This window comes from Rhamphochromis longiceps, linkage group LG20 (assembly GCF_057381845.1).
Source record: "Rhamphochromis longiceps isolate RC_006_pf linkage group LG20, R_longiceps_female_GT1.1, whole genome shotgun sequence".
NCBI lineage: Eukaryota > Metazoa > Chordata > Actinopteri > Cichliformes > Cichlidae > Rhamphochromis > Rhamphochromis longiceps.
In genome coordinates, this window is record NC_140576.1 from 24,395,310 (window position 1) to 24,421,941 (window position 26,632).

Here is a 26,632-nt window from a genome sequence, read left to right on the forward strand (position 1 = left end):
ATGTATTATTTATCTTTTAGTCTTTTTTAAGTAAAATAATACAAACTTCTTAACAAAATTGTGTGTTGCTGTTCTTTTGCAGTTTTGGGGGCTTTTTTGTGGAAATACTTAGAACTGGTTGTGGGTTTGACACTGCCACCGGGTTGGTAAAAAAAAAGACAAAAAAAGAAGAAAACTTCATACTAAAACTATGCATGTCCTTTTACATGTTTTAATTCTATATTTTATATTGTATTTATTTTCTGACTGTTTTATTTTCACTTGAGCACATATTAACACAGATTATATGTGCTCAAGTGTTTTAGATTATAAGTAAAATTGTCGGGATATTAGGTCCGTAGGTGTTTAGACAGTTTTTCTTTTTAAATATTTATTCATTTAAACCACTTAAATTAAACCTGAAAGTGAGCTACATCTTGCTTGGTTTAAAAACTGTGGTGGCAAAATAAAAATAAATCATTAAAAACAAAACAAAAAAACCGTCAGAGTAAAATACTTATGGATCTATCTGTATTTATATTTTTGCATGCATTTGAGTTGCTAGTTGCAGTTACATACTACAAGGATCCTGCAGCTTCATAAGCCTTGATAAACCGTTTGAGGTGTTTGGACCGCAGTCAGGTTGTAGTGACTTGCCATAGTAGTCGCCCTCTCTCGCATCACTCGCAGCTGTGGCTGAAAGCTCTAGAAACGTCTAGTGCGCTCGGAGTGCGTTAGCACTGCTATTCCGTTCCTGGGATACGCAATAAGATCCGGAGTAGAGTCCAGGGGCTAGAGGCGTTTGCTTTGGCCGTGTGTTGGGCGGCATTCCTTCTTGTTTTACAGGCGCCACCGATCTTTTTCACGAGGCTGTTTTATCTGTGATAAAGAAATTCACTTCACACCAAGACATGTAAGTTGTGGGGAGCGTACGTAAAGGCGCAGTGGAGGGAAAGTACGATAGTACAGGCTGAATGATTAGCTAGCTTTAGCAGCTTGAAACATGCTGTTGGAAAGGCGGGAGGGTGGCATGGCCTCAATGAAGTAGGGACTCAGCGTGACTCGCTGCCTTACAAACTGGGTAAAACCTCACAGTGTATCGGCAAGGCTAATATAGCAGACCGCTTTATCCTTCATTGGCGAAAGAGTCGGTTTATTTTAGCTGTAGCATGGGTCAGGTGTACCGCATGGCACGACTAGCGTAGCGGCACCGCTGTTAGCTTGGCTACAGGAGGCTTCATTAAGACTTCTGGAAGGCTAAGATCAGATTAGCATCGGATCTGCGGCAAGATTTCCGATTTGTAAAGAAAATCAGACTCCATCAGTGGTTTTGTTTGGGCTGTAACGATGTTTAAAGCTAGCTACCCCACACTGCATTGAGGGTTTGTAAGAGGATTTATCTAATGAGACAGTCACCACAATGCTAAGAGAGCAGTAAACATACCTGTAGCTTCCATGCAAAGACCATTTAATTAATGGATGCAGGTCAGCCAGGCTCATGCATGTGTTCTGTAAAATTACTTGAGGTGGAAGTGTGTGGTAATGAAGCCAAATATACCCATCATTTAATTTGTATCCATTGGTGTTTTTTTTTTTTAAAAAAAAGAAAAGTACATGGCTTTTCTGTTCATCCCTCATGTTCAAAGTTAGAGATGAGCTTTTCAGAACTTGTCATGCTACTAGACCACATTAAGTAAAATTAGCAATACTGGCTCACATTATACCCTAAAGACTTAAAAGTTAAAAGGAAAATTTGAGAAGGGGGCCCCTCCATCCACAACAGCTTGTAAATGTGTCTTGTCACAGTTTAGTATCCACAGATGTCTCACTTTTGATACTGGAGCAGTGTGTAACTCGATGCTCTTTACAGCAACCTCACACAAAGGAGGTTTGATAACAGGCTGTCTTGTCTCTTCACCAGCACTCGGATTATTTATTGTTTGTTTGTTTTTGTTTTTTTTCATTGAAGTTGTTTTTGAAGGCTTGAAAAGCTGAACTTTTAAAGGATAAAAGTGAGTTGCATGCTTTTTCTTCTTTTCTCATGCCCTTCATTTTCTTAAAGGCATCCAGCGACTGCCAAGTGGTACGACAGGAGGGACTCTGTTTTTATAGAGTTCTGTGTAGCAGACAGCAAAGATGTTAAGATCAATTTTGATAAAACAAAGTGTGGTTTCAGGTGAGTTTTCCTAATTCTGGCTACATTTATCTGTGCATTTCTTGTTGGACCTTCTCTTATATGGTATATTTATAGTGAGTATGTGTCTTTGTTCCCTGCAGCTGTCTTGGAGGAACTGACAATGTGAAGCACGAGAATGAAATAAACCTTTTCGATGCCATTGATGAAAATGTAAGTTGTACTGACCGCTTTCAAAAATGCTATAAAACATTTATTCACTGCACACAATGCAGGAGTGACCGCATTTGTTTCTGTGCTCTGTTTAAACCTCGACCCAGGAATCCAAACACAAACGCACAGACCGCTCAGTGTTGTGCTATCTACGAAAAGCGCAGCCAGGGAAGGCGTGGCCGAGGCTAACGAAAGAGAAGGCGAAGGTCTGCCACACGTGAGGACATCTGAAAAATATTCAGATTTAAGCAACGACAGCAATTTTAAAAAAAAAATTGTTGACTTTGTTTCCACAGCTGAGTTGGCTCAGTGTCGACTTTAACAATTGGAAAGACTGGGAGGACGACTCAGATGAGGAGATGGGCAACTTCGATCAATTCTCAGATGTAAGCGCTTTGATAAAATCATACTTCATATTTGAAAAGTACTTAATTAAAAAACACTTTTCACGTAATGAGGCTAATACAAAGCTTTAATACAGACAGTTTCAAATTGAACCAGCAAAAGAAACAACTTTGAAGGCAGATATAGGGTACCTGACTGTAAAAATACTTTTTTCCCCTGCTTTTTATTTTTTTAGTCTAAATAAACTCAGCTAAAGCCAACAAATGCCAGAGACATAGAAAGTAGCCCTCTCTTTTCTCTTCCAGACATGTCATCCTCCTAAAAACAGTAGGTTTAGGCAGACTTCTTGCAGACTCTAGTCTCGACTCTTCCAGGTGAAAATTCCTGTACTTTAACCTACTTCCCCACATGACCTTCTTCAACATACTTTATACTAGGGCTGTTCGATATAACGATATCTATCGGATGACGATATAAAAACGTCTGTCGTTTCATTTTACGCTATCGTTTGTTTCGTGTTACGGCAATATTTCTTTCACCGTTTTGATGGTCACTGTAGTGGCTATATTAATTTCTTACAGTTCTCTTTCTCTTATTTTTAATATAACCACACTATGGACGGACAAGCGCCTGTTTTTATGCGTTGTCGTTAACAACAACGACAGTAAAACCATTGTGTCCACTTGTTTATTTTCCACATAAACCTTTCACAATAAACCTCAAGATCCTATTGAGACTTTTCAAAATAAATTGAATCACGTGAAAGAGCAGATTATTTACGGATGAGAAGTAAAAAAAGAGCCGCCAGGTGCTAAAAAATAAACCTTAGACTCAAACGTTAGAACAGGCTTTTCCCTGCAGCACGCCGTGTAATAAATACTCACAAAGAAAACGGCAGCCGTTACAACTTATGTCTAAAAATGTATCGTTTCATGCATCGGTTAAAACACTCGACTCCAAGTACACGACGCCCAGCTGGAAACACTTCACGCATGTAGAGCTGCCCGAGATTCACAGAATTTACAGAAAATGTTACATTTTTGTGATTTATATCGTTATCGGACGATAGATGTCTTATATCGGGATATGAGATTTTGGCCATATCGCACAGCCCTACTTTATACTACTTATCAGATCTGCATAGGTTGAAGTCTCCCATCATCTGCACATTTTTCTGAATCTAAAAACGTGACACCTATGTGCAATTGGTTGAAAGGTTATTTTATTACTAGTGTGTCTAATAACAACAGAAATCTGTTGACTACCCGTGTCTGTAAATGATAAACTAAACAAGTTGTTTCTGCTCTGCTATTGCCAACGTTAAAGTGGAACCATTGTGTTTATGTTCGGCCATATGTACTGTTACAATGGTGGATGCTGGTAAATGGTCATATTAAACAAAGTTTCAAATAATGAGCTCAGCAGATTTTCAGGTTGCTCCTGTTTGTTAAACATCAAAGCTTCAAACTGCTCTAAATACTCAGTTTTAGTTGTTTTTAACTAGTCTTGAATCTTGATGAATTCACTGAGAGGTTAAGTCTAAATAAATATAGGGCGTCCACCCAGGAAGCGATTTGCTCATAATGTATCAGTCTGTCACTGTTGGTTGCTAGTGGACATTCCAGGCTCCAGTTGCCTAGGTAACCCTGTAAAGTATTTACAAACCTGTCATACATTAATCAGCAGTATCCCCAGCTCTCATTGGTACTCGCTTCAGTCGCGCACCTAGAAGTTGGGAAAAGTAACCCTGGACTCACCCACTTCCCATTGTTTTTGTTGTGTTTTTTAATATGAATGATCATTTTGAATATAAATTGTGCAAAAGTACTCTGGTAGAGTCCAAGACAATATAGAACCATGTATATTTTCATATAAAGGGCTGGAATAAGTGTAATCGATCTGCTTTTAAAAAAAAAAAAACAAAACTGTTTTGACTGATTAATGCATGCCTCAAATCTAATCTCATGAGGAAGAAGGGGAAAAAAATCAATCTGTCTTCGACTCGTTGGCATTTAAATGATGTGGCTTTAATTGCTAATCTTATATTGCAGATGATGAACAACATGGGAGGAGAGGATGACCTACCTGATCTAGACGGTGCAGATGATGTAAGACCTCCTCTTCAGTCATCTCTTTGATTGATCTTATATTTATAGATAAGGGAGATTTTAATTGGTGACACTAGAGGTTGTGGACGTAACCTAAGATCGATTTCACAGGTCTCTTATTTTTTTTCTTTCAGGATGAATCTGCAGATAGTGACGATGAGAGTAAGTATTTGAGCTTCTGTAGCATCTACACTTATAGCTGTATTTATTTATTTATTTATTTTCAATCAACTTTTAATGTCTCCTTTTCACTTTGCTTTCAGAAATGCCAGATTTGGAGTAGAAGACCATAAAACTCTGGAGAGAAAACAGAAGAACAGAACAGAGAAGACTATTAACAAATGTATATCTTGAAACTGAAGGCAGTGACAAACAACTGTACATAATGAGTCAGTAGCCATATTTAAATCCATAGCCTCAGCTCCAAACCTTTGACCAATCAGTTCACTGAAGGTTGATATGCATGGTATTGTACAGAGCAGCTATCTCCACTTCCATTTGCTGTACTGCACCTTTTGGATATCTTGTTTTACTGTTAAATATTACAACTAAGCACACCTTATTTGTTGGAGGGAAAAAAACTGTATAGTTGTCCTCAACTGAGCAATGTGTGTTAAAGAGATTGACAGTCTGTCTTCAAATGAATTGGTTCAAAGCTGATTAGGCACAACCATTCCTAATGTTGTGGTTTTTAAGGTAGTCGACCAGTGTAGTTTCTCATGATTTTTTGTTTTTTCTAAGAAAATAATTAGGCAAATTTACCAATTGGGTTCTTCTTCAAGCATCTCTCATGTGCGGTGAATTAGAGATCCAAGAAGACTGTTTCAGTAGCTTAACCTTCCAACTTACATGTTTCCCTTTACTTCTTGTTTAATGCTCGTTAAAAAAAAAAAAAAAGAAGAAGAAAGAAAATTGGAATTTTCTGAACTCATTCCAGGCATATTTGCATCTTCCCAGTGATCACCTACTGTACTTTGTTAATCTGAATGAATTCAACATATGGACTATGTCTTTATACCACCGAACGTGCACACTTGTGTCAGACTGCACAAGTGAGCTGACATATTTTGCAGCTGGTAAAGAGGCTTGAAAAACGCAGCTTGATTGAACGATACGGCGACATGTAATGACCAAATTATACTTGCACTGTCAATAAACTGTAAAGGGAGACCAGTAATGTTGAATTAGAGTGGGGATTCTTTTTTTTATTGTCTACATCTTTCTAATAAACTGTTGAAGAATCATTTTTAAATGCTTTTTGTTTTCTTAGATATGAGGTGTCAGGGTTAATGAGTTAGCCTGCCAATATCACTGGCGTTTTGGGACGACTTCTAATCATTGGAAGTTCAGGCTGTGCAAATTTGGACTCTTATTTGAATCGGATGCAAATGAATACAGCAGGGATGATGCAATTATTCTCTGTCAAGTTTATAATGTGAATGTTTTTTGCCCAACTATAGTAGACTGAGTTTAATTTTGAGGGACCACTGGGGGAGGAGGTAAATTTCATAAATGCATCAGATTTTTTCAAAAAGAAAATGCATCGGGGAAAATAAATTATGACAGTCTCGCTGATCTGCTTGCCACTTTATTAGGTACACCTGTTTAACTGCTTGTTAATGCAAATGTCCAATAAGCTAATCACATGGCAGGAATTAAGTGCATTCAGGAATGTAGATATGCTCAGGATGGCCGGCTGAACTCCAGACTGAGCTTCACAATGAGAGGATTTAAGTGTCAGAAAGGCTGGTCCGAGGGATTCTTCTGCATAACCATCTTACCATCAAACCAGACCAGTTGTAGTTTTGCATTTTCCAATTTTTATTTTAGTTTGTTTTGACTTTTTTTTTTTTCTCCTTTTAGTTGAGTGTTAGTTTCAAGGTTGGGTTTTGTCATTTCAGTTCAGTTTTTATTGTATTGAAAAATTTTCCTTTTACTTTAGTTTTTATTAGTTAATCTCTTTTTTGATATTACTATATGGAGAACATATACGAGAGGCAAGATTTGGGAAAATCTGTTAAGATACTGCAATAAAAATGTAGAACTTCTTTTGAACACAGTTAACTCTCACAGTCCTGTAGACCTCCAGCAAACCAAAGTCTCACCAAACACCTCCATCAAAGACTCATCAGGCAAGAAGTGACAACAAAGTTTTACCAAATTGACAAAGACTGAAACTAGTTAATTTTCCAAGTTCACAAAATAATTTCAGTTAGATTTCTTTCTTATTTAATTTTAGCTATCGAAAATGTTTGGGTTTTTTTTCACATCTAGTTTTGTTTTTTTGTTTTGTTTTAGCTATAACAAACTTACACCAGACCATCTTGGGTGATGGTCCGGCAAAAAGAAAATATCCAGTCAGTGGCAGTTGTCTGGGTGAAATGGCTTTGTTGATGCCAGAGGTCAGAGGAGAATGGCTAGTCTGCTTTGAGCTGATGGGAACGCAACAGTTACTCAAATAACAACTTGTTACAACCAAGGAATGTAGAACAGCATCTTTGAACAAACAACACATCTGTTAGAAACAGATGGACTGTAGCAGCAGAAGACCACAACGGTTGCCACTCCTGTTAGCTAAGAACAGGAAACTGAGGCTAAAATCCCCACGGGCTCATCAAAACGGAACAATAGAAGACTGGAAAACATTACCTGGTCTGATGAGTCTTGATTCCTGCTATGACATTCAGATGGGACAGTCAGAATTTGGCATAAACATCATGAAAGCATGGATGCATCGTGCCTTATGTCAATAGCTCAGGTCCCTACCGGTGGTGTAATGGTGTGGGTGACATTTTCATAGCACACTTTGGGCTCCTTTGTACTAACTGTCATGTCATATCACAAAGCTCAGATCATCTCAAACTGGTTTCTTGAACATGACACAGTCATCAGATCTCAGTCCAGTAGAGAACTTTGGGGGTGTGATGAAACGGGAGACACACATCATTTGCAGCTAATAAATCTCCAGTAACTTTGTGATCCTATCATGTCAATATGGAGCAAAATCCAGAGAAATGTTTCCAGCATCTTTCTGAATCTTTGCAATTAAAGCAGTTCTGAAGGCAAAATGAGATGCTATACATATCTAACAAAGGAGTTAGTGAGTGTGTATTTTAAGCTCAACTATAAAATGACTGCTGAGTGTATGATGCACTAAATAATTTACTGCAAAGAAAAGGAGGTGGATGGCAGTGAAGCTTCCTAAACTAGAGAAATATTATAAAAGACCTTTAGGGGGCATCAGTGAATTGCATTGGGATCAGCCGGCATGGGATACGCATAATTACATCATTTTAACATACAAAACGCCCACACGTCATTTACCTTGTACTGGAGTATTTGTACTTGAGTAGGATTTGGGGTAACTGTAACTTTTACCCGTGTATTTCGGCGCTATGACCCTGAAGCCTTCAGGCTCCTCGGCCCAGAATATTAGCATACTTCCTCTTCGGGCCTGAATTTCTCACTGATTGTCATTCAGCAGAAGGTGACGGTAATAAGCAACATGAGTTTCCTGTTTTCACCCTGAAGCGCATTAAAATAAAAGCGTGGCTCTCATATACAGAACGTTTATGAGAGACAAAGAGAGACATGGCAGTCATATGATGAATTAAAACCCACTAAAGAGTTCTGCAATAACAAAAACTGTGGTACAAGTACGACGTCAAGAGAGGAAAAAACTTCTAAAAACTTACTTTGCTGAAAGTTAATAATCTTTTAATCTTTTTTGTTTTTCAAGTGAATGTCAATTAAGATAAAGATTGAGATAAAGCTAAAAGATAACTGGCCAAATATGTATGAAAGTGTTTCACGATGACTGGTGAAACTTTCCACTCAAGAAGACTGGAAGGCTCAAGGTTAATAATATTGTAATAATAATATTTACCATGGTGATGTAATGATAACAATTATGCTTCTCTAAATGAAGCTATTGCTTGATTGACTTACTTTTATTTTCCTCCAACACGTTTCAGACATGATAAATGTCACAAGCACATACTAATTGCGATCATACTAAGCAATAAGTATCAGAATTAGAAGCATTTAAAGTAATCATAAAGATGCCTTTACATAGTGGAAGGATTATATGTCAGAAGCCTTGCTATTCAACACACACAAGTAAAAAAGAGGAATATATTAATATTATTAAATCTGAACAATATAGAGATAATATGAATTGCAAAAACAAAAAATATAATCAAATGATAATAATATATAAATAGACAATAACATAACAAAATTAACATAAAATATATGTCAATTAACCATAGCAATTACGTAGTAAATTATTTTAACTTTGTCTCTTTAATGCTGCTTCAATTCTAGACATCTGTAATAATAATGCAATAAAATTATTATAATTCTTCATAATAAAAAGGAACTATTTTTCATGTTTTACGTGCATTTGGTTGGTAATTCTTTTACTTGTAATAGCAGATACTATTGTTAGTATTGACTAATAATAATAATAATTCCTATATTATAATTATCAATAATAATAGTTATTATTATTATTATTATTGCTAAGTTTGAGCTTTTATCTATTTGTATTTATAGTTTAATGTCCTTGTTTATTTTTTATTTGTTTAGTTTTATTTATTTACTTTTTTTTGGGTGAAATTTAGTGAACAAATGTAACCGGATGCATACGTAGTTATTGTTGGGACATTTGCTCCTGTTCGCTCTGTTCTGTGATCATGGCTGCACCGGACCACACCAGCCATGTTTGCTAATTTAAAACCCAAAGGTTAGGGGAATAGTTGTTTATTATTTATCGCCTTGCCATCTTCACCCGCACATCCGTTAAGAAGAACGTTTAGAGACACCTGCGCCTTCGGGACCCGAGGACTGAAAGGTCGGACACGCTTTTAGAGAAATATCGGGGAAACTTTGGACGGTGGAAGTGTGGGAGGATCGTGATGCTCTGTGAAAATTGTCTGTGCTCGCAGCGTAAACAATGTAACTTCATCTGGCTGCTAGCTAACGTTAGCCCGTGAACAAAAGGGGAGCACGCCTCCATCTGTTAACTAGCGAGCCTGATGAGGGGGTTGATGTTGGTCATTACCGGCAGACCGGTGGATATTTATTTCGTTCGCGGAGCTCTCTATCACTGATGGGCATCATGGATCCAACGTAGCGTGGTTATGGTACCTGCTACCCGGCTATGAGCTAACATCGCAGCGCTTACTCTGGATAAACGTAAAGGATGCTATTAAGTTAGCTACGTGGCTAGCGTATGTTAGCTAGGCTCTTTTGTGATGATTTAGCTAAATAACCTTGGAACTGGAGCGGGGTGGGTTTTCGCACGGAATTTCACGTTAAAATAAACTGTCTGAATGGCTTTTTGAAGAGTTGAACTTGTATCCAACGTTATCAATGGTTAGCTCAGTTGACTCGCAAGTGGTAGAAATGGGGGTTTGTTCGTTTGAGAGCGCAGCTAGCGCGACAAGCTAACGCCTGCTATTGCAACGGCCTTACTGAAATAGGAAATCAAGTGTCCTGAGGGCTATTTATGCATTGCAGACAGCCTTTAAACGGAGAGTGGCGTAGAAAACAATTATCCAGGCCTCACGGTGTGAAATATTATCACTCCCATTGTTATTGAGCTGAGGCCGCCGGGTCTTCAGACTGTTTGTGTCTGGGCCGTACATTTATCACCGTAGACCTGAAGAGCCTGAGCTCGTGTTAGCAGCAGCAGTGCCTCATCAGCGGTAATGATGAGCTTCTATCGTAATATCCCGTTTGTCCATTACACTCGCTAGGGCCTGGCATCTGCTGTTGCTGGCTGCGACATTTTGACGGTTGTTGTTGGAGCGAAATGGTGCTGCCTGTCACAAGCCGCAGCTGCCAGAATCACCGAGGAAAGACATTTCGTGGAAGAAATAGCACGCATTACGTAGCGTCGACTGCCTTCAAAAGTGCACGAAAAGAAGCGAAAATGAATTAAATAATATGTTTGAGAGCCATTTGGTCATGCAGATTCTCACACATTTAATCCGTGCTCAGTACCTGCACCGCTTCCATACGTCATACTGTAGACTAACATTAGGTAGCAGACTGAATGAATACATTTAATAAATTAACTATTTATTTATTTTTGATGTTTTTCAGATGGATTCAAATAATCATTTCAACTATGGCACTCACTCTTCAGCAAACTCAGGACTGAAACTCTCCTCAGGGGATTCTCTTTATACTAACGGGTCCTCCATGAGTTTTCCTCAGCAGGGGAAGAGTGAGTATTTCTGCACCTTAGAATAAAATGAACCTTACTGTTTATATATAAAAGAAAAAAATTGTGGCCTTTACCATAAAGTGGGATTAGGGGGCTTACTGAGTTCTTACTGAGAACTACAGGGTTAAAACCCTGGGTTTTCAATGGTAGGATTGTTGTTCAACTTGGAATATATCACCGTGGTAACTTATAGTGCAGAACTCACCTGCTAGAGCGGTTTATGTTCAAGATAAGACAACATCAGGTATATGAATTCATCACTAGAGCATTTCTTTGGAGAAAAGACCTAGAGGTTTTAGAAACTGAAATTTTTGCTTTTATTTGCTGAACATCAATTAAGAAACTCAGATTTCCCTTTTCTTCAGGTGAGACTTTATTATTCCTGATGTTTTTTTGTTTCCTGCAATGATATTTATTGTTATATTATCCTTAATATATTTATGCGGTGCTCACCTAAGCCATGAAACTGATGACATTTCCACAAACTACAAGTAGGAAAAAGTACCCTGACCGGTTTGAACTTTTTGTGTGTGTGCTGTTTCCTTCTTCTCAAAACACTTGACATCACTTGGGCTGCAGTTGAAAGAGAAAGCTAGAAGTGTCTTAGGCACATCTTGACATTGAATGAACTGTAATACTGAAACGCCTGGTAACTTACGCAGCATTTTTTCCAGCTTTTCTTTCTTGCTTCAGTTAGGCCAGATGTTTTTGGCATACTGGGCCTTTTCCAGTCTTACTGACTATATCACTTAAAGTCCGCACACGTTCATACAACAATTGTAATACTGTCCTTTTCCTCTCTCACATGCCCACACACTGCTTTCAGTCTGTATTATGTGTTAAAACTCCTTATAGTTTTTTTTTAATATTTTAATTTTATTCCTTTGTAACATCAGTACTCTACCTTCAGTAGATTTGTGGATGATTGGTCAAATGCTGCCATTGTCACCCTTTTAATGTGCACATGGTCATAGCTAGATTGGGAAACCCTGGCTTGATTTATGGAGTTGGTAACCATATTGACCACTTAGCCTGATTGACAAAGTGTGAAACCAGATAAGGGAATGATGTCTTGGGTATGTTGAAATTGCTTTGCAGTACAGGCCCCAGATCTCAGTGACTCAGAGACAGATTTTTACCATTATAGCTTTTTTTTCAACTTGTATTTCTTACTAACAGATATGAATGGCGAAATGAATGTGAATGGCGTCACTACTGTACTCGGATCCAGTGTCCCTGGTTCCCACCCACCATCGGCCCCTTATCCACACTTGAGCAACCACCACCAGAGCAGCGTGGGCTATGACTACTTGTGGGGAGGGCACCCTCAGTATGGCCCAGCTGTGAGCAACTCTCCTGCGCATGGGATGCATCAGAAGCAGTCTACACCTGGGATGGTTCAGCCTCAGTCACAGCATCAGTTCCAGGGTCATGGACAGTACCAGCTGAATGGGGGGATAGAAAGCTCCCATCAGGCCCCTGTTTCAGGCCCAGCGAACATGCCTCTCACGGGGAACCAGTACTGGAACAGGAGTAACCCTGGCACCCAGCAGATGAGTTATAATTCCCATGGCATGTATGGGACCTACCAGAGTCAAGCACATCCTGGGATTACACCACCACAGCATCACCAGCAGCAGTCCTTACAGGCAACCCCTCATCAGGCATCACAACAACACTTCCATTCCTCCCAGCCTCTCCCACACCACCGCCACCAGCAGCACCAGCAACCACAGCATTACGGCATGATGCCGAATGGGATGCCGTATTACCAGCATCAGCACCCGTCCCTGTCATCACCCCAGCAGCAGCAGCCGCCACCACAACAGCAAACTCAGCCACAAGCCCAGGCTCAGATGATGCCTCCAGCTTCTCAGAATTTCACTCCTCCACGTGGCAGCCCTCAGCACCACAGCTTAGGCAGAGGGAGCACTGGCAGCCCTCTGCCCGTGGGGATGTCCTCGGCACAAATGATGTCACCATCAGCTGTGCAGGATAGTGGATCTCCAAAGGGCCACAGCAGGGAACGGAGCCCCCACTCTAGCAATGTGGGGATGTCCTCTCCAATGCAAGGTGACCCTTAAATATATTTTTGTTTTTTGCAGTTTCAATCAATTTAATCAATCTGTGTATAGTCTATTTCCTCATTTTAATGCCAGCTTTTGAGTGATACAAATAACTGTGATAGACTGTGTTAGTTGTTAAATGTGAATTGATTACTTGACCAACAGAAACAGCTGATGTTTTGTCCTGGTAATCAGAAAGCCAAATGTATTTAGACAAAATATTGCAATTTAATGAGTCACCTTTTAATTCCTGGAAAAGGATAAATAAATCATCAAGTGTTTAATTCATAATAAAACAGAAAATATTTCCAGTCTTAGTTAATACAGTGTTCAGTATTACGTCACTCGTTGACATTATTTATTATTGGGGACAGTGCCATTATTTAACCAGCAGGTGCCAATGTTTGACTATGTTTAATGTCTGATCAGTCGAAATTATTTTTATTTTTTTATTTTCACTATCTATGTTTAGTATGAGAATAAAAACCATGTGTTTCAGTGTACAACAATCTCGCATTATATTAACAGTTTTGCTATGTTTTTTTTCCCTCCTTATTTTAGGGCATACGAGGGAAACTGTCAGGGAGGTAGACACAAGCTACAACGGCAGTGATAGGTCACCTGTTGCCCAGAGGCTACCCAAGACTGATAGTCACCAATCCAAACCTCCTGCTGCTCATGTGGGTCCTCCGAGTGATTATCGTCAGCTTTCGGAACAGCCAGCAGCTCAGCGCCCAGAAATGTCTTCCCCAGTCAGAGATCCAGCTGTTAACCCACCTCCTCAGTCGCAGCTCTCTGTGGCTACAGCAAATACATCTGTTTCTTTAACCAAGTCCTCAACACCACCTCAGGTGTCTGCAGCTCCTGCTTTCTCTGGATCTCCTACATCTGAGGCTGGACCCACTATAATTTCGTCTCCTGATGTAGAATCTACTTCACCACAAATATCAACACCTCCCAGTGTATCCTTTGCCCCATCTCCAACAGCTGCTCCCAGGCTCTCTTCTCCTCCCCTGATGGTTCAAGGCCTCAGGCCTCCCCCTCCTGGCATGAGTGATATATCACCTGCAGGATTCAAGCATCTGTTAGTGGGGTCTTCATCCACCTCATCGCTTCCTGTATCACCTTCAAAGCTGTCTACACCTCTTGCTTCGACTGATAGTTTGTCTAGACCTGCAGCAGTTTCTTCAGTCTCTTCATCATTGGAGTCTGCATTTCATCAAAAGCCTGCAACTGTTTCTGGACTTCCTGTACAACAGTTGCCTCCTTCCATAGTGTCTGCATCTACTTACTCTGAACCCAGCTTGTTGGTTGAGAGGCAAATGGTTCAAGAATCTAAGCCACCTTTGATGCCACCACGTTTCTCTGATGCATCTGGAGGTCAACATGAAAAGCCTGGACCCCCAAAACTGATTTCTGACTCTGTGGCTGCAAATTCCTCATCTGGCGGTTTAGCTCCATCTCAGATGTCTTTATTGGGACCTTCAACCTTGACACCACCTGGCCCTTGCTCATTGCCATCTGCATCACCCTCTTCAGTGGAAAAAACTCCTCTAGTTGGCAGTGAACCAGCATTCACACTGCAGGGTCAGAAATACACTCCTCAAGCTGTTGATTTGGGTCTTTCCATTGCTTCATCACCACCAGGGGGCATGAATTTGCCCTCGATCACTGACCATGTAAGTCCTACAGTGAGACCTCTGTCTACCCTACCTCTTCTAACCACTCAAGCCTCCAGGACTGCACCCCTACCCAGCCCTCCTGCCTTGGTGTCTGTGCCTCCTGTAACGGGTACATCTTCTGGAGTGGTCCAAAGTTCTGACCTTGAGCGACATCCTCCTAACACCGCTCCTCCTCGTGTGCTAAAGCAGTCACCTTCCAAGTCTGAGCACCATGGCCATTGTGAGGACAGGAAAGCACTAGCTGATAAAAGAAATGAAAACGCAGAGGAACACCTCCCTTTGCTTGATTCAGGCCTGGTAAGGATGCCACAGCTGGAAGCACCTGAGAGTCATAAATCTGAAAGTCAGCCACCCAAATCCCTCTCTGAGCTTCCTGGGAAAACTTTACAAACCACACTCGCTCCTGATCAAAAGCCCAAGAATGGGCAAACAGATTCTGAAAATCACCACATGCCAAGTGATGTCTGGGCAGCAGAGGACTGCACGATAGACCAAGCTCCTCTCAGAAAGTCTCCATACCTTAGCAGGACAAGCTTTGCAAACTCTTCGCATCCGGCCTCTCAGTATGACGGCAATTCAACCTGCAACACCCCCTCTGGAATCAGTGTCGACTCTACTTTAGAAAAGACCTCTCTTTTAGGCGGTGATAGCTCATGGATAGAGGACTCGACTCACTTTGACAACAGCTTTCACGTGAGAAAGGGCAATTCTCAGTTTGACAACACTTCCTGCGCAGAAGAGGAGCCATCTAGTATATTTGACAACTCTGTAGATAGCAGCTTTTCTGTGGAAGACTCCAGAGACAACACATTAGACTCCACCAGGGAAGGAGAGACCTCAGAAGCAGAAGAAACCAGGAACGGCTGCGAAATTACAGGAGAATCAGTGATGGAGTCTTCTCTAGACAACACCTCTCAGACTGAAGAGCCTCCTGTTGATTTGAGTGATGTGTCCAACACACACTTGTTTGTGTCATCTCAGCAAGGTACAGTTATTTCTTTTCTGATCATTAAAACTAGTATGGCATCATTTGACAGGAAGAAGTTGTCAGTTTAAATAATAGAGTATTATTCTTTATCAGAATATTCTTTTCTCTGTTGGAACTGTACGCCTAACATCACTTACTTAGTCTTGAGCTCTGTTCATTCTCAGGACCTGAAGCAGGCTGGGATCCCAGAGGACATGATACACCAGACTCATCTGGAGGCATTAATACTAAAATCGCTGCTGATGACACAATGACACCACCAAGTTTCAAGATGAGAGATGAGAACTTCATCGCCTTCAGTACCCCAGCACAGAGCCCTGCTGTACACCCACTCCAACAAGTTACTGATCAGACTTTGCCAGCTGCCGGAGGAAATCTGAAAACCCCAGGGAAACCACGCAAACCTCGAACTACTAAGGCAATATGGATTAAACCTGCAGGTATTTAACAGTCGACTTCCAGCAGAGTGCTATTCTAATAGTATTAGATTTTACCTTACAATATTTTTTTTCTCTTTTGTGTTCAGCTCCAGAGGAGGTCCAGCCGAAGCCTCGGGGTCGAACCCCAAAGGTGGAGAAAATGAAGTCTAACGAACAGGAAGGGACTAATGTGGAGCCAGCTAAGGGCAGAAAGAGAAAGAAGTCTCTAAAGGTTGATGCGCACGAAACATCTGGGGAGGCTGGGCCTTCCACAGAAGAGGTTGATCCAATAACAGCCACGATTGACGCTGTTTTGGCCAACGCTTCATCTATCAGCCCAACAGTCGAGAAAGCCAAGAAGATGAAAAGGGTGAAGAAACAAGATGCAGAAACAGCTGGTGATGATGCTGATGAAAACGACGACAGCTCCACTGCAGGTAATGAAAAGGCCATTTTGTTGAAAGAAGATGTCACTGTTTAAGAGTTTGATGGTAAACCTTTGGTTTGTTGGAACAGGTGAATCTGGCAGACGAAGAGTGGCAACAGAGGAGCAGGTCCAGTTCCCTCTGCTGCACGGGTAAAGTTTCCTTTTACTGTTTATTGAGCTTTTACATGACACAAATTCAGTCAGAACTCGTCATATAAAAAAACATTCTAAGTCAACACAGTCAAATATTCACATGACAGAAGCGCTATTTGGATTTAGTGAGCACGCTTATCTTTGCTGAAGCTTTAATAACTGATGTCAAGTTAAATTATTATAAAAACGTCTTCATTAACAATGTCAATTTTTCAGTGAGGTTTTGTCCTTGCTAGCCAAATGTGATACCATGGAAACCTAGATGTAAACAAACTAAACCAGACGTATATCTGGAAGGATGATAAATTCATATTTGTTGTTTACAAAAATATCCTTAAATTAGTTGGAAAAAGGTATGACAAGACTGTAATGATCAACGCTGTTTTAATTGTAGTTGGAAGAGAGAGATTCGTGTGAAGAAAATGGAGAACCGGATGAAGGGCGAAACTTGGTACTATACTCCTTGTGGAAGGAGGATGAAACAGTTTCCAGAAATTATCAAGGTGAATTTCCCAGAACTTTTTAATTATTCTTAAAAAGTTATTTGAAACTCTTAAAATCATGGTCTTCTCATTTATGGTTTTATATTATGTTAAAACTCGGATTTTTGTCTCATGCTTCTCCGGCTGTGTCTTTATTACTTAATGACACAGTACTTGAAGAAACACACAGACAGTGTGGTCACGCGAGAACACTTCAGCTTCAGTCCACGCATGCCTGTTGGAGACTTCTACGAAGAGAGAGAAACTCCCGAGGTCTGTATATTTTCACATTAGAACTATAAAGTATTCAAATACTCAACAGTTAAACTTTAGGTATTAAAAATGCTTAAAAAATATATAGGAAAATTGTTTTTGAAAGTCTGTTTTCTCTGTGTTTTATAGGGTGTGAAGTGGGTCCTTCTGGCTAATGAGGAAGTTCCCTCTATGATCATGGCCATCACTGGTCGTCGTGGTCGACCTCCAAATCCCGATAAAGAAAAACCTCGCAGGGTTCGTGGGGTAAAGGGAGGACAGGTCCGTCGCCCCGGTAGACCTCCTAAACCGAAGATGATTGATTTCCTTAGCAAGGTTGATGCCAAGCTGCTTAAACGACTTGAAGCCAAGGGTGAGTAAAGAAGTTGTGCGTAATGTCTTTGCTCATTATATAAACTCATTCTTTCTACTGCGACTAAATAATTTTTAATTCCCTGTTTTTAAAAATAGAAGCTCTCACAGAGGAGGAAAAGGAGAAATTGGCTAAAATCAAAAAGAAAATGAAAAGAAAGGTATGTAGATCAAGTTGATTGTAATCCTGATCTGTTACACTATTCATTTATCATCCTGATTTTGTTGGTGCCGTTTATTTATTGTTTTTTTAGGCAAGAATGAAGAGAAGGGAGGATGCAAAGATTAAGAAAATGAGAGATGAAAAAAAGAGAGCAAAGGTAAAGAAAAATGCTTAACACTCGTGTCCTCAGACGCACATCTTTATCACCTCCACCTCTTCATCATTTTGTGTTTATTTCTTATTTTATTTTATTTTATTTTATTCATTTTTGTTTTAGCTCGAGCAAGAGGCCCAGCACCTAGAGGCAAAGGCTGAACCAACTGACCCATCAGCGCCACAGGCTTCACAGCCGGCATCAGAGTCTGCTGCAGCGCCTAAGAATCTCGGCCGGAGGAGGTCAATTAAGGTTGAGCCCACCCCACCGGTTCAGCAAACTGACACGGAAAGGGTGGCCCAGGGTAAGAGGGTGCTGGGGGCTCGGAGTAAAGCCAAGGCCCTGGCTAAAGCTCAGGCGGAGGCAGAGGCTGCAGCTCAGGCTGTTCTGGCTGCTAAGAGGGCAGCAGAGCGGAGAGCACAGGCCCAGCGACGGATGGAGGAGCGGAAGAGGCAGCAGTTGATAGCCGAAGAGCTGAAGAAGCCCACAGAGGATATGTGTCTCACTGATCACAAAGTGAGTTTTAATTTAACCCCCTTTTTAGAAAATGTTTTTTTTTTTAATTTTGATGTAAAAACTGATGTTTTGTGACCTTTGAACTTTGTTTCCAATAGCCCCTCCCGGAGCTGTCCCGTATTCCTGGTGTGGTGCTTTCTGGAACAGCTTTTGCACACTGTCTGGCTGTGGTAGAGTTCTTACACGCGTATGGAAAGGTGATCGGTCTCAACATACCCAAGGACATCCCCAGCCTTGCTACCCTGCAGGAAGGCCTCCTGGGCCTGGGTGACAGCCAAGGAGAGCTGCAGGATCTACTGCTAAAGCTGGTGGAGGCTGCACTACATGATCCAGGCCTACCATCGTATTATCAGGTGTGTGTGATACACTTCAAGCATTCTGCTTATTAATGTAACCCCATTTGGTATGTGGCGGAAACCCGTTAGTCTGAGTTTTTCTTTAATCTCCAGTCGGTAAAGATCCTTGGGGAAAAGCTGGTTGAGTTGGAGCTGACCCGCAGCACAGTTTCAGAAGTACTTCGCATTTTTTTGGAAGCTCATGGCTATGAGACAGAAGTGTGCAACACCCTGAGAACCAAACCATTTCACGCCCTGCCTCCTGACACCAAGGCAGCCATCCTGGGTTTCCTTGTGGAAGAGCTTAACAGCAGTAACACTGTGATCAAGTATGTTCAAGATGATTACTTGTTCTAAGACTGCTTAAAGGGAGAGTTTACTCAAGAAACAGTAAGATCAGTGTTTGTTTTAAATTTCAGTGATATTGACAACACAGTGGAGAATATGACAACCTACAGGAAGAACAAGTGGATCATTGAGGGGAAACTCCGAAAGTAAGATCAATGTTCTTAAACGCTTATTTTCAGTTCTGCTACTTATCCAAGCAGTATTAAATGTTGGACTTGTTTTCCTCCTGCCAGGCTGAAGGCGGCGCTATCACGTCGTACAGGACGCTCAGAGGAAGAGCTGTGTTTTGAGGAGAGGAGGCGTAGTGCAAGAGTAGCTGAGGAGGAGAACCTCAGCCTGGAGGAGAGTGGTGTAATCCTTGAGAGAGGGAACCGCCGTGCACGCAAAGAAGAACCCAAACTCAGTGATGTATGTTTCAGCTCTACTGTTTTAACTACAGCACGATCATGCATGCACTTGAGACTAATTGAACTCCTTCTTTGCTGCAGAGCGAGAGCCCTACCAATGCTAGCATTCCAGAGCTTGAAAGGCAGATAGATAAGCTAACTAAGGTAAAGCTGATATGACACAGGCACAGTGCTGTATACATGTTTGTTGCTTAATATTAAATATTCCTTTGCTCTTAATCCTCCACAGCGCCAAGCGTTTTTCCGTAAAAAGCTGCTACAGTCATCTCATTCCATGCGGGCTATACTGCTGGGGCAGGACCGTTACCGGCGCAGATATTTGGCCCTACCTCACCTTGGAGGAGTTCTCGTCGAGGGCCCTGAAGAGCTGCTGAGTAAGTCTGAGTCTAAACTCGAATATTTATGCTTTATAAACCGTTGACTTGTCTGTCGTTACTTCAGCATTTCCTTACTGTTCTATCTTGTAGCTTCTGGAGAAGTCCTTATAGCGGAGGTGCCTGTCACCTTCCTTAAAAAAGAGCCCAAAAAGGAGCCCAAAGTTGAGGAAGCTCCCTTGCCAACCACTCCTCCTCCTACTCTGCCTTCCTCTCCGACTTCTGCGACCCCAGGCCAGGCCCAGACCTTCTCTGCGGAGGAGGAGGATCCCCTCCCGGGCACTGCATCCCTCATGAGCAGGCCGAGAGGACGCGGACGTCCCCGGAAAATCAAACCTGAAGTTGAGCTTCACCTCCGCACAGCAAAAATCCGCCGCCGGCGTAGAAGTAGCGTCAGGTCCCGGAGTGAGGAAGGGCCAGGATCACCAAATAGCGGGACACAAGACCTCACACAAGCGGCTTTCCAGAGCTGGCTCAGCCAATCACAGGAAGCAGTGATGAATGGCACATGCTCATCAGCAGGGGAAGCTCCAGAGGGTAATCGACCGGAGGAGAGTGTTAAAGAGCTGGCAGAGAAGCAAGGACAGTGGTTCAACCTGCTCCCCAAACAACCGTGTGATGATAACTCTCTGACTGAGCTCCAGACGCCCACTTCACCCAGCTCACCCCCCAAACTTCTCCCGCAGATCCCGAGTGCTCTGTCTGCACTTACTGCTCCACTCGTGCAGGTTAGCCACCAGAATGATGATAGTAAATATTACAACAATGCACAGTCTGTATAATGTAAAAATCAATAATCTCCTCCTTCTTAGCCGGACCCACTTTTGCCTTGCCTACCTCCTGCTGACCCTGTGGTTCCAGCACCACCAGCACTACAGGACATTCCACCTACAGGCCCTGGTTGTGCTGTCCCAGCCAGTTCTCCACCAACAAACCCTCAGCTCCTTCCAACTCCCAATCCTCCAGCTCCATCCACTCCTGCCACACCTGCCAGACCAGCTCGCAGGCGAAGGAGAGGCAGCAGAGGGAGCAGTCCTGCCCGCAGAGGGCCCCGTGGAGCTGCAGCAAAACGCCGCGGCCGCCCACCAAACTCAGTTTTCCAGGAGCTTGAACAGCAGTACTTCACACAGCTAGTGGTCAAGCCTATCCCAGCATGTAAGTACTGAAATGTATCAGTTTTACCTCAGAAATTATTTGAATTCCATAAATATGCATGAAGATTTCTGTGGCCTTCACTGTTTTCTGGGGTGACATACTCTTCCTGTGTTTTTGGTTTCTTTTTTCACTTGTTTAATGTGTTTAATTTTGCTTCTTTTTCTTTCCCCCCTCCAGCAATGGTGCGTGGCTGGTGGTGGATCAAGACCCCAGAGGAACTGTTTATCACCTTGCAGTCCCTCCATCCAAGAGGCATCAGGGAGAAGGTGCTCCATAAGCATTTAGCCAAACACATGGAGAGCTTGGCCGAGATATGCACCAAACCGATTAACGGTGAATGTTGTTAACTGGATCATTATGAGCTTTCCCATAATTGTGCCATATTTGTTCTCATTAAGATTTTCTCATCCAATTAGACCCAATCTTTGAGTTGAAGGTAGAAGAGAAGGATGCTCTGCTAGAGGCTCTGCAGCAGCCCTGGCAAGTGCAGGAGAAAACAGTGGAGACAGACATCAGCGCACTACAGTGGGTGGAGGACCTGGAACAGCGGGTTATTGCTGCTGACCTCCATTTGAAGGTAGAAAATCACAACTAAAACCACACAATAAAACAGAACCACTCTGTATTCTTAAAGCTTTAACAGGAGTGAATTAATGTGATTTAAAGAAAATAAAAGCAGGAAATGTTTGCACAAGAAGTTCATATCCTCTGCAGACCTCGATATCCCTGCTTTGTGTGTGTCTCTGCTGTCAAAGAATTCATACAATGCTCCAGGATGCAGCTTTAGGTTTGAATATGCGTAAACTTTAAATGGCAACAAGAAAAGTATCTAAGTTACAACAAATGTGCATGTAGATTTTTTTTAATTTTTTGTAGTAAAACTTATTTTATTTTGTTTTTTCAAGGCACTTCCTCAGAGCGCTATGACCGATGCTGAAACAACCACAGACGCACCAATGGCCGAATTTCAGGTAAACCTTAAAACACTGATAACACATTTCCTCTGTTGAAACCCGATGTGTGTTAAAGTCAGTCACTGATACTTAAATTCCTCCTATCTCTGTCTCCTTTAAGCCCTACACAATCCCAGATCCAGACTCCACACGCGATGACCTCCAATACTACGAACATGACGCTGACCCACGTGACGACTGGATCGTGCGAACCAAGAAGGAGTGGTCTGGCTTGCCGCGAATCGCCACACACCCGCTGGACCTGGGCGTGCTGCGGCTAGCCAACCTCGAGCGAAACATCGAGAGACGCTACCTGAAGGAGCCGCTCTGGAACCCCGCAGAAGTGATGCGCCTCGCTCCTCTCACTCCCACACCTGGAGAGGAGCATCCCATGGATGTCATCAGGTGAGAAAAACAACCTGGACTAAATGGGATAAATGAATCCTACATTTCATATGGTACACTTTTTTTTTTCTTTTTTTGGGGTTAACTAATTTTCTTCTGTTCCAGTCTGGAAAGTGAAATCACGTCTCGACTGCGGACATGGCGTCAGGCTTTAGACCGCTGCCGTAGTGCTCCCCAGCTGTGTCTGTGTTTACTTCAGTTGGAAAAGGCCATTGCTTGGGAGAGATCTGTGACTAAAGTGGTAAGAAATCTTAGAAATGCCTGGTTGGACTTAATTTCACTAAATTCTTCTCAAACTCCTAAGGTTTCTAACCTTTATGGGATAAATGCTTCTCTCTTTTCTTTCTTTTTCTTTTTTTTTTAAAGATCTGCCAAGTTTGCAAGAAGGGAGACAATGATGAGTGCCTGCTGCTGTGCGACGGCTGCGATCGTGGCTGCCACATGTACTGCTTGCGGCCTAAAATCACCCAGATTCCAGAGGGAGACTGGTTTTGTCCCACTTGTGTCGCTAAGGTGAGAACTCCTCTTCTCACTCTTGACGTCATAACACTTTGAGCCGTTTTTCAATCTTAAGATCGTATCCCTGAAATTGCTTCGTTTTAAGAAATATTCTCCTTTTTTGTAGGATGAAGACGATTCACTGCGCTTGTCCAAAAAGCGCACCAGGGTGAAGAAGAGACGTTACGAAGACGACAGCTCCGAGGACGAGGTGACAACACGACGCAGTGGCGGAATGACGACACGGCACAAAGACGTGACGACACCTCCCTCATCTTCTCGTCACTCCGGAGAAGGAAGCAGCGCTAAACGGCGCCGCATGACAACACGCAACCAACCCGACCTCACCTTCTGCGAGTGAGTCCCACCTGCCATGAGTGCACCAGCTCTGCATGATATGATTTTAAAGTCTTCTGAGATGTTTTGACAGCTACATTGCGGGGGATTCGTGTTAATACTCTTAAAAAAAATTCCTGCCAGGATCATTCTAATGGAGATGGAGGCTCATGCAGACGCCTGGCCATTCCTTGAACCTGTCAATCCCCGACTGGTGCCAGGTTACCGCCGAATCATCAAGAACCCCATGGACTTCCTCACCATGAGAGAAAGACTGTTACAAGGAGGGTAAGTGCTGATTATGCTGCACGTCTCATTAATGCAAAGAAGCGTAGGGTTCACTGCATTGCAGTGGGGAGGGGGGGGAGGGGGGGTAGTCTTTCTCTCTCTCGCTCTCTTATATGAGAACTGAATGGAAAAGCACAAGAGTCTTTAGATCACAATGATGTTAGATCAACTGCTCTTACTTTATACAGTTCAATGATTTGGATTTTTCAGACATTTTTAATCCCTGCCAGTCATTTGTCCCTTGTTCTAAGCTTCTCTGCCTGTTTATCCTCATCTCAGGTACCTCAGCTGCGAGGAATTTGCAGCAGATGCTCAGTTGGTCTTCAACAACTGTGAGCTCTTCAATGAAGACACGTCAGAGGTGGGAATGGCAGGACATTCGATGAGGCGTTTCTTTGAGAGCCGCTGGGCGGAGTTCTACTCAAATAAGGAGAAATAGGAGCCTACGACGATCCCCGCTGATGGTGGGGCTGTAGACTGTTGGTGCTTTCACCGTCCCAGTCACACACTCTCCATTACTGCTAAGACTGTCTGGAGTTTCTTCCAGCTATGTGTATTCTCTGTAAAGGTATATATGTATAGATTTTGGCTATTTGTCTGTTATTGTTTCCTCTACCGGCCTAACCTTTTTCTAAGGGCCCAAAGCTGAACTGGGTTGAACTTGTACCCATTCCCCATCGCAGATAGCGAGAACGAGTCTCTGTTCACCTTCCATTGTTCCGTGTCTCCGCATCTTCACCTCAGCACCTCATTTTTGTTAGCGTTCTCCTGTCATGTCCTTTCACGTGAGCCCCATGTCGTAGCAAGGCCTTTGGTCAAGCCCCGCTGTGGGTTGATGACGCGGTCTCAGGCCCTGAGTATTTTGGCCCTCAGACTCACCCTGAAGGTCAGGGACCGATCACACTATTGCAGCCATCATGCTGGATACTGGACCTGCTTAGCCACCACTCAATGACTAAACGTATCGAAACTCTTCAGAGCTTGGGCCATTTCTTACCTGTTCATTGGAAATGTAATGTAACGTGGTCTTATGCCTAGAAGTAATTTTTTTGCTCAATATATTTTTATTATATATTCTATATATAAATATATATAAAGATTACAATAGCTGGGATTATTTAATAGCAATAGCTTGTAGTGAATGTGTACAGATTACCTTATAGAGATGTCTAGATGATTTATGAAAAGGCCAGTTAAACTAAAAGGAATCTGTTTCTGGACTGTCATGAGTAGACGTTGTATAACCTCCACTTAAAGTCTTGCACGCACACGTGAAACACTTTTCCACCACCACACACAAACATGCACACAGTCCCACACAAACACACAGACACACACCCATCTCCTGCTGCTGTGTGAAAGACACTGGTTTCCGGAACTGGAGGATTTTTAGTGTTGGTCGGTCAGTCGTAGACTATTTATTTCACTTTCCTGTCTGATAAGAGTAAATATTCAGCTAGCTACACCTGATCTGTGTCTCTGACTGTGTGCAACCAAAAGGATGGCACTGTAATTTTTAGCACTTATTAAATAGTCCGTTTGCGAGAACACACAATGAAAGTTTGCTTTTACACTGTAATCAAGATTGACAGGAGTGTATTAAAGCTTCAGACCTGCAGTTCTCTCACACACACACGTTTTTCTGTAGCTCGTCTGACCACACGAACACCTCTGAAAGGCTACAGTAGGCTAAAATCCTCTCTTTTTAAAGACTAGAATTGCAAAGGAGCTGACGATGAAGTGCTGGGCACAGTGCTGCCTGGGTTTCAACCTTACATTCCTTTTATTGATACATATTTTTTGTGCTGTACATGGGCCAATGTACAATGTTGCACGGCATGGTTGGTGTGCTATGAAGGCGACAGGATGACTCCACAGTCTGGGTTTTATTTAAACTTGTTTCTTACACTGAACTCAACACCGCTGATAGGAAATAAACGTGGATGTTCCCTATTACACTTAAAGGGACAGTGGGGTTTTTTTGTTTTTTTTTTTCAAAAAACAACAAAAAAAAGGACAAAAACCAAATGTGGTGTTAAGTGACTTTTTAATAATGTACAGTTTTGGTGACTTTAAATTTGTTCCTTTATATTTTTAGGACCAATTCATCATTTTTAAGAGGAGGTATTACAAGACTCTGTTGTATTAAGGTGATGTAACACGTGTGCATCTGTAGAATGTACTGTGAGTTGAATAAAGAACCACATCTAGTAGAAAGTACTTATTTCTGTATTTCTGTTTTGCCCTTTCTCCACGGAGCTTTATATCTGGATGCTTGCATCTCTTCTCTGTCCGTCTCCCACTCCGCAGTTGTTCGATTTCCTTCAGGTGCTTCAGTTTTATCCTAATCTGGAAAAACTACCTAGTAACTGGCTATTTAACTGAAAGTTTTAAAGGTTCTGCTTGCAAAGTTCAATAGAAAAACTATTATATGTTCTACTCGAGCAGTTGGGTATACAGCTCCAATCTTAAAACCATCCATCTTGTAAACTCTCATCCTGACAAAACATCTCTGTGGACAACGATCCTTCAGGGATGACCTGTGGTTTCAAACGTGGGTTGCTGGTTTGGGTTAGTTCTAGTAAATCCTGCTAATGTTCGATTGAAAATACATTTTTAAATTGTAATCTTCATATTTTTCAAACCGTTGCTGAATATCTTTGCTGTAATACTTGGGGAAAGCGCTGCTTTTGGGTTGTACCCGCTTTGACTTCAGAACGAAAGAGATTTTGCTCCATGTTGACATGATGATACCATCCGAATGTTGCAGCGAAAACTGAGACTCATCCAACCAAAAAACATTTTTCGTTAAACGTTAAAGCAAGCAGTCTGGCATTCTCCACTG

At 42.0% G+C, this 26,632-nt stretch overlaps 2 protein-coding genes across 4 annotated transcripts; both read left to right on the forward strand.

Moving 5' to 3' along the window:
* Positions 1 to 666: 666 nt before the first annotated feature.
* LOC146645385 (prostaglandin E synthase 3-like) lies at positions 667 to 6,025 on the forward strand. Its single transcript, XM_085393845.1, has 8 exons — positions 667 to 892; positions 2,042 to 2,155; positions 2,257 to 2,326; positions 2,434 to 2,532; positions 2,623 to 2,712; positions 4,723 to 4,779; positions 4,914 to 4,941; positions 5,043 to 6,025. Coding segments are annotated over exons 1-8 (480 nt in total). The 5' UTR covers positions 667 to 890; the 3' UTR covers positions 5,063 to 6,025.
* A 3,431-nt stretch (positions 6,026 to 9,456) lies between these two features.
* baz2a (bromodomain adjacent to zinc finger domain, 2A) lies at positions 9,457 to 26,007 on the forward strand. 3 transcript variants are annotated; one of them, XM_085392938.1, is made up of 30 exons: positions 9,457 to 9,634; positions 10,891 to 11,014; positions 12,194 to 13,087; positions 13,642 to 15,747; positions 15,915 to 16,190; positions 16,277 to 16,606; positions 16,686 to 16,746; positions 17,144 to 17,252; positions 17,403 to 17,504; positions 17,634 to 17,856; positions 17,955 to 18,016; positions 18,110 to 18,175; positions 18,296 to 18,688; positions 18,787 to 19,041; positions 19,138 to 19,352; positions 19,443 to 19,517; positions 19,605 to 19,779; positions 19,860 to 19,922; positions 20,008 to 20,152; positions 20,246 to 20,880; positions 20,965 to 21,307; positions 21,485 to 21,640; positions 21,724 to 21,884; positions 22,213 to 22,278; positions 22,382 to 22,665; positions 22,771 to 22,906; positions 23,032 to 23,178; positions 23,291 to 23,520; positions 23,644 to 23,787; positions 24,067 to 26,007. In XM_085392938.1, exons 2-30 carry the CDS (start codon positions 10,891 to 10,893, stop codon positions 24,224 to 24,226), a joined length of 8,136 nt encoding a protein of 2,711 aa, XP_085249064.1. In that variant the 5' UTR covers positions 9,457 to 9,634; the 3' UTR covers positions 24,227 to 26,007. The 3 variants fall into 3 exon arrangements, with proteins under 3 accessions (XP_085249064.1, XP_085249066.1, XP_085249065.1); XM_085392940.1 differs by having other exon boundaries at positions 9,466 to 9,526; XM_085392939.1 differs by lacking the exon at positions 9,457 to 9,634 and adding an exon at positions 9,748 to 9,978.
* Positions 26,008 to 26,632: the final 625 nt, after the last annotated feature.

What these genes read in the sequence shown, in the direction of transcription:
- LOC146645385 (XM_085393845.1), top strand. An exon ending in AAAACAAAGTGTGGTTTCAG is followed by an intron (nt 2,156 to 2,256) that starts GTGAGTTTTCCT and finishes TGTTCCCTGCAG; the next exon opens with CTGTCTTGGAGGAACTGACA. An exon ending in TAACGAAAGAGAAGGCGAAG is followed by an intron (nt 2,533 to 2,622) that starts GTCTGCCACACG and finishes TTGTTTCCACAG; the next exon opens with CTGAGTTGGCTCAGTGTCGA.
- baz2a (XM_085392938.1), top strand. Translation starts at nt 10,891, where the DNA reads ATGGATTCAAATAATCATTTCAACTATGGCACTCACTCTTCAGCAAAC. An exon ending in ATTGAGGGGAAACTCCGAAA is followed by an intron (nt 19,518 to 19,604) that starts GTAAGATCAATG and finishes TCCTCCTGCCAG; the next exon opens with GCTGAAGGCGGCGCTATCAC. An exon ending in GAAAGACTGTTACAAGGAGG is followed by an intron (nt 23,788 to 24,066) that starts GTAAGTGCTGAT and finishes TCCTCATCTCAG; the next exon opens with GTACCTCAGCTGCGAGGAAT.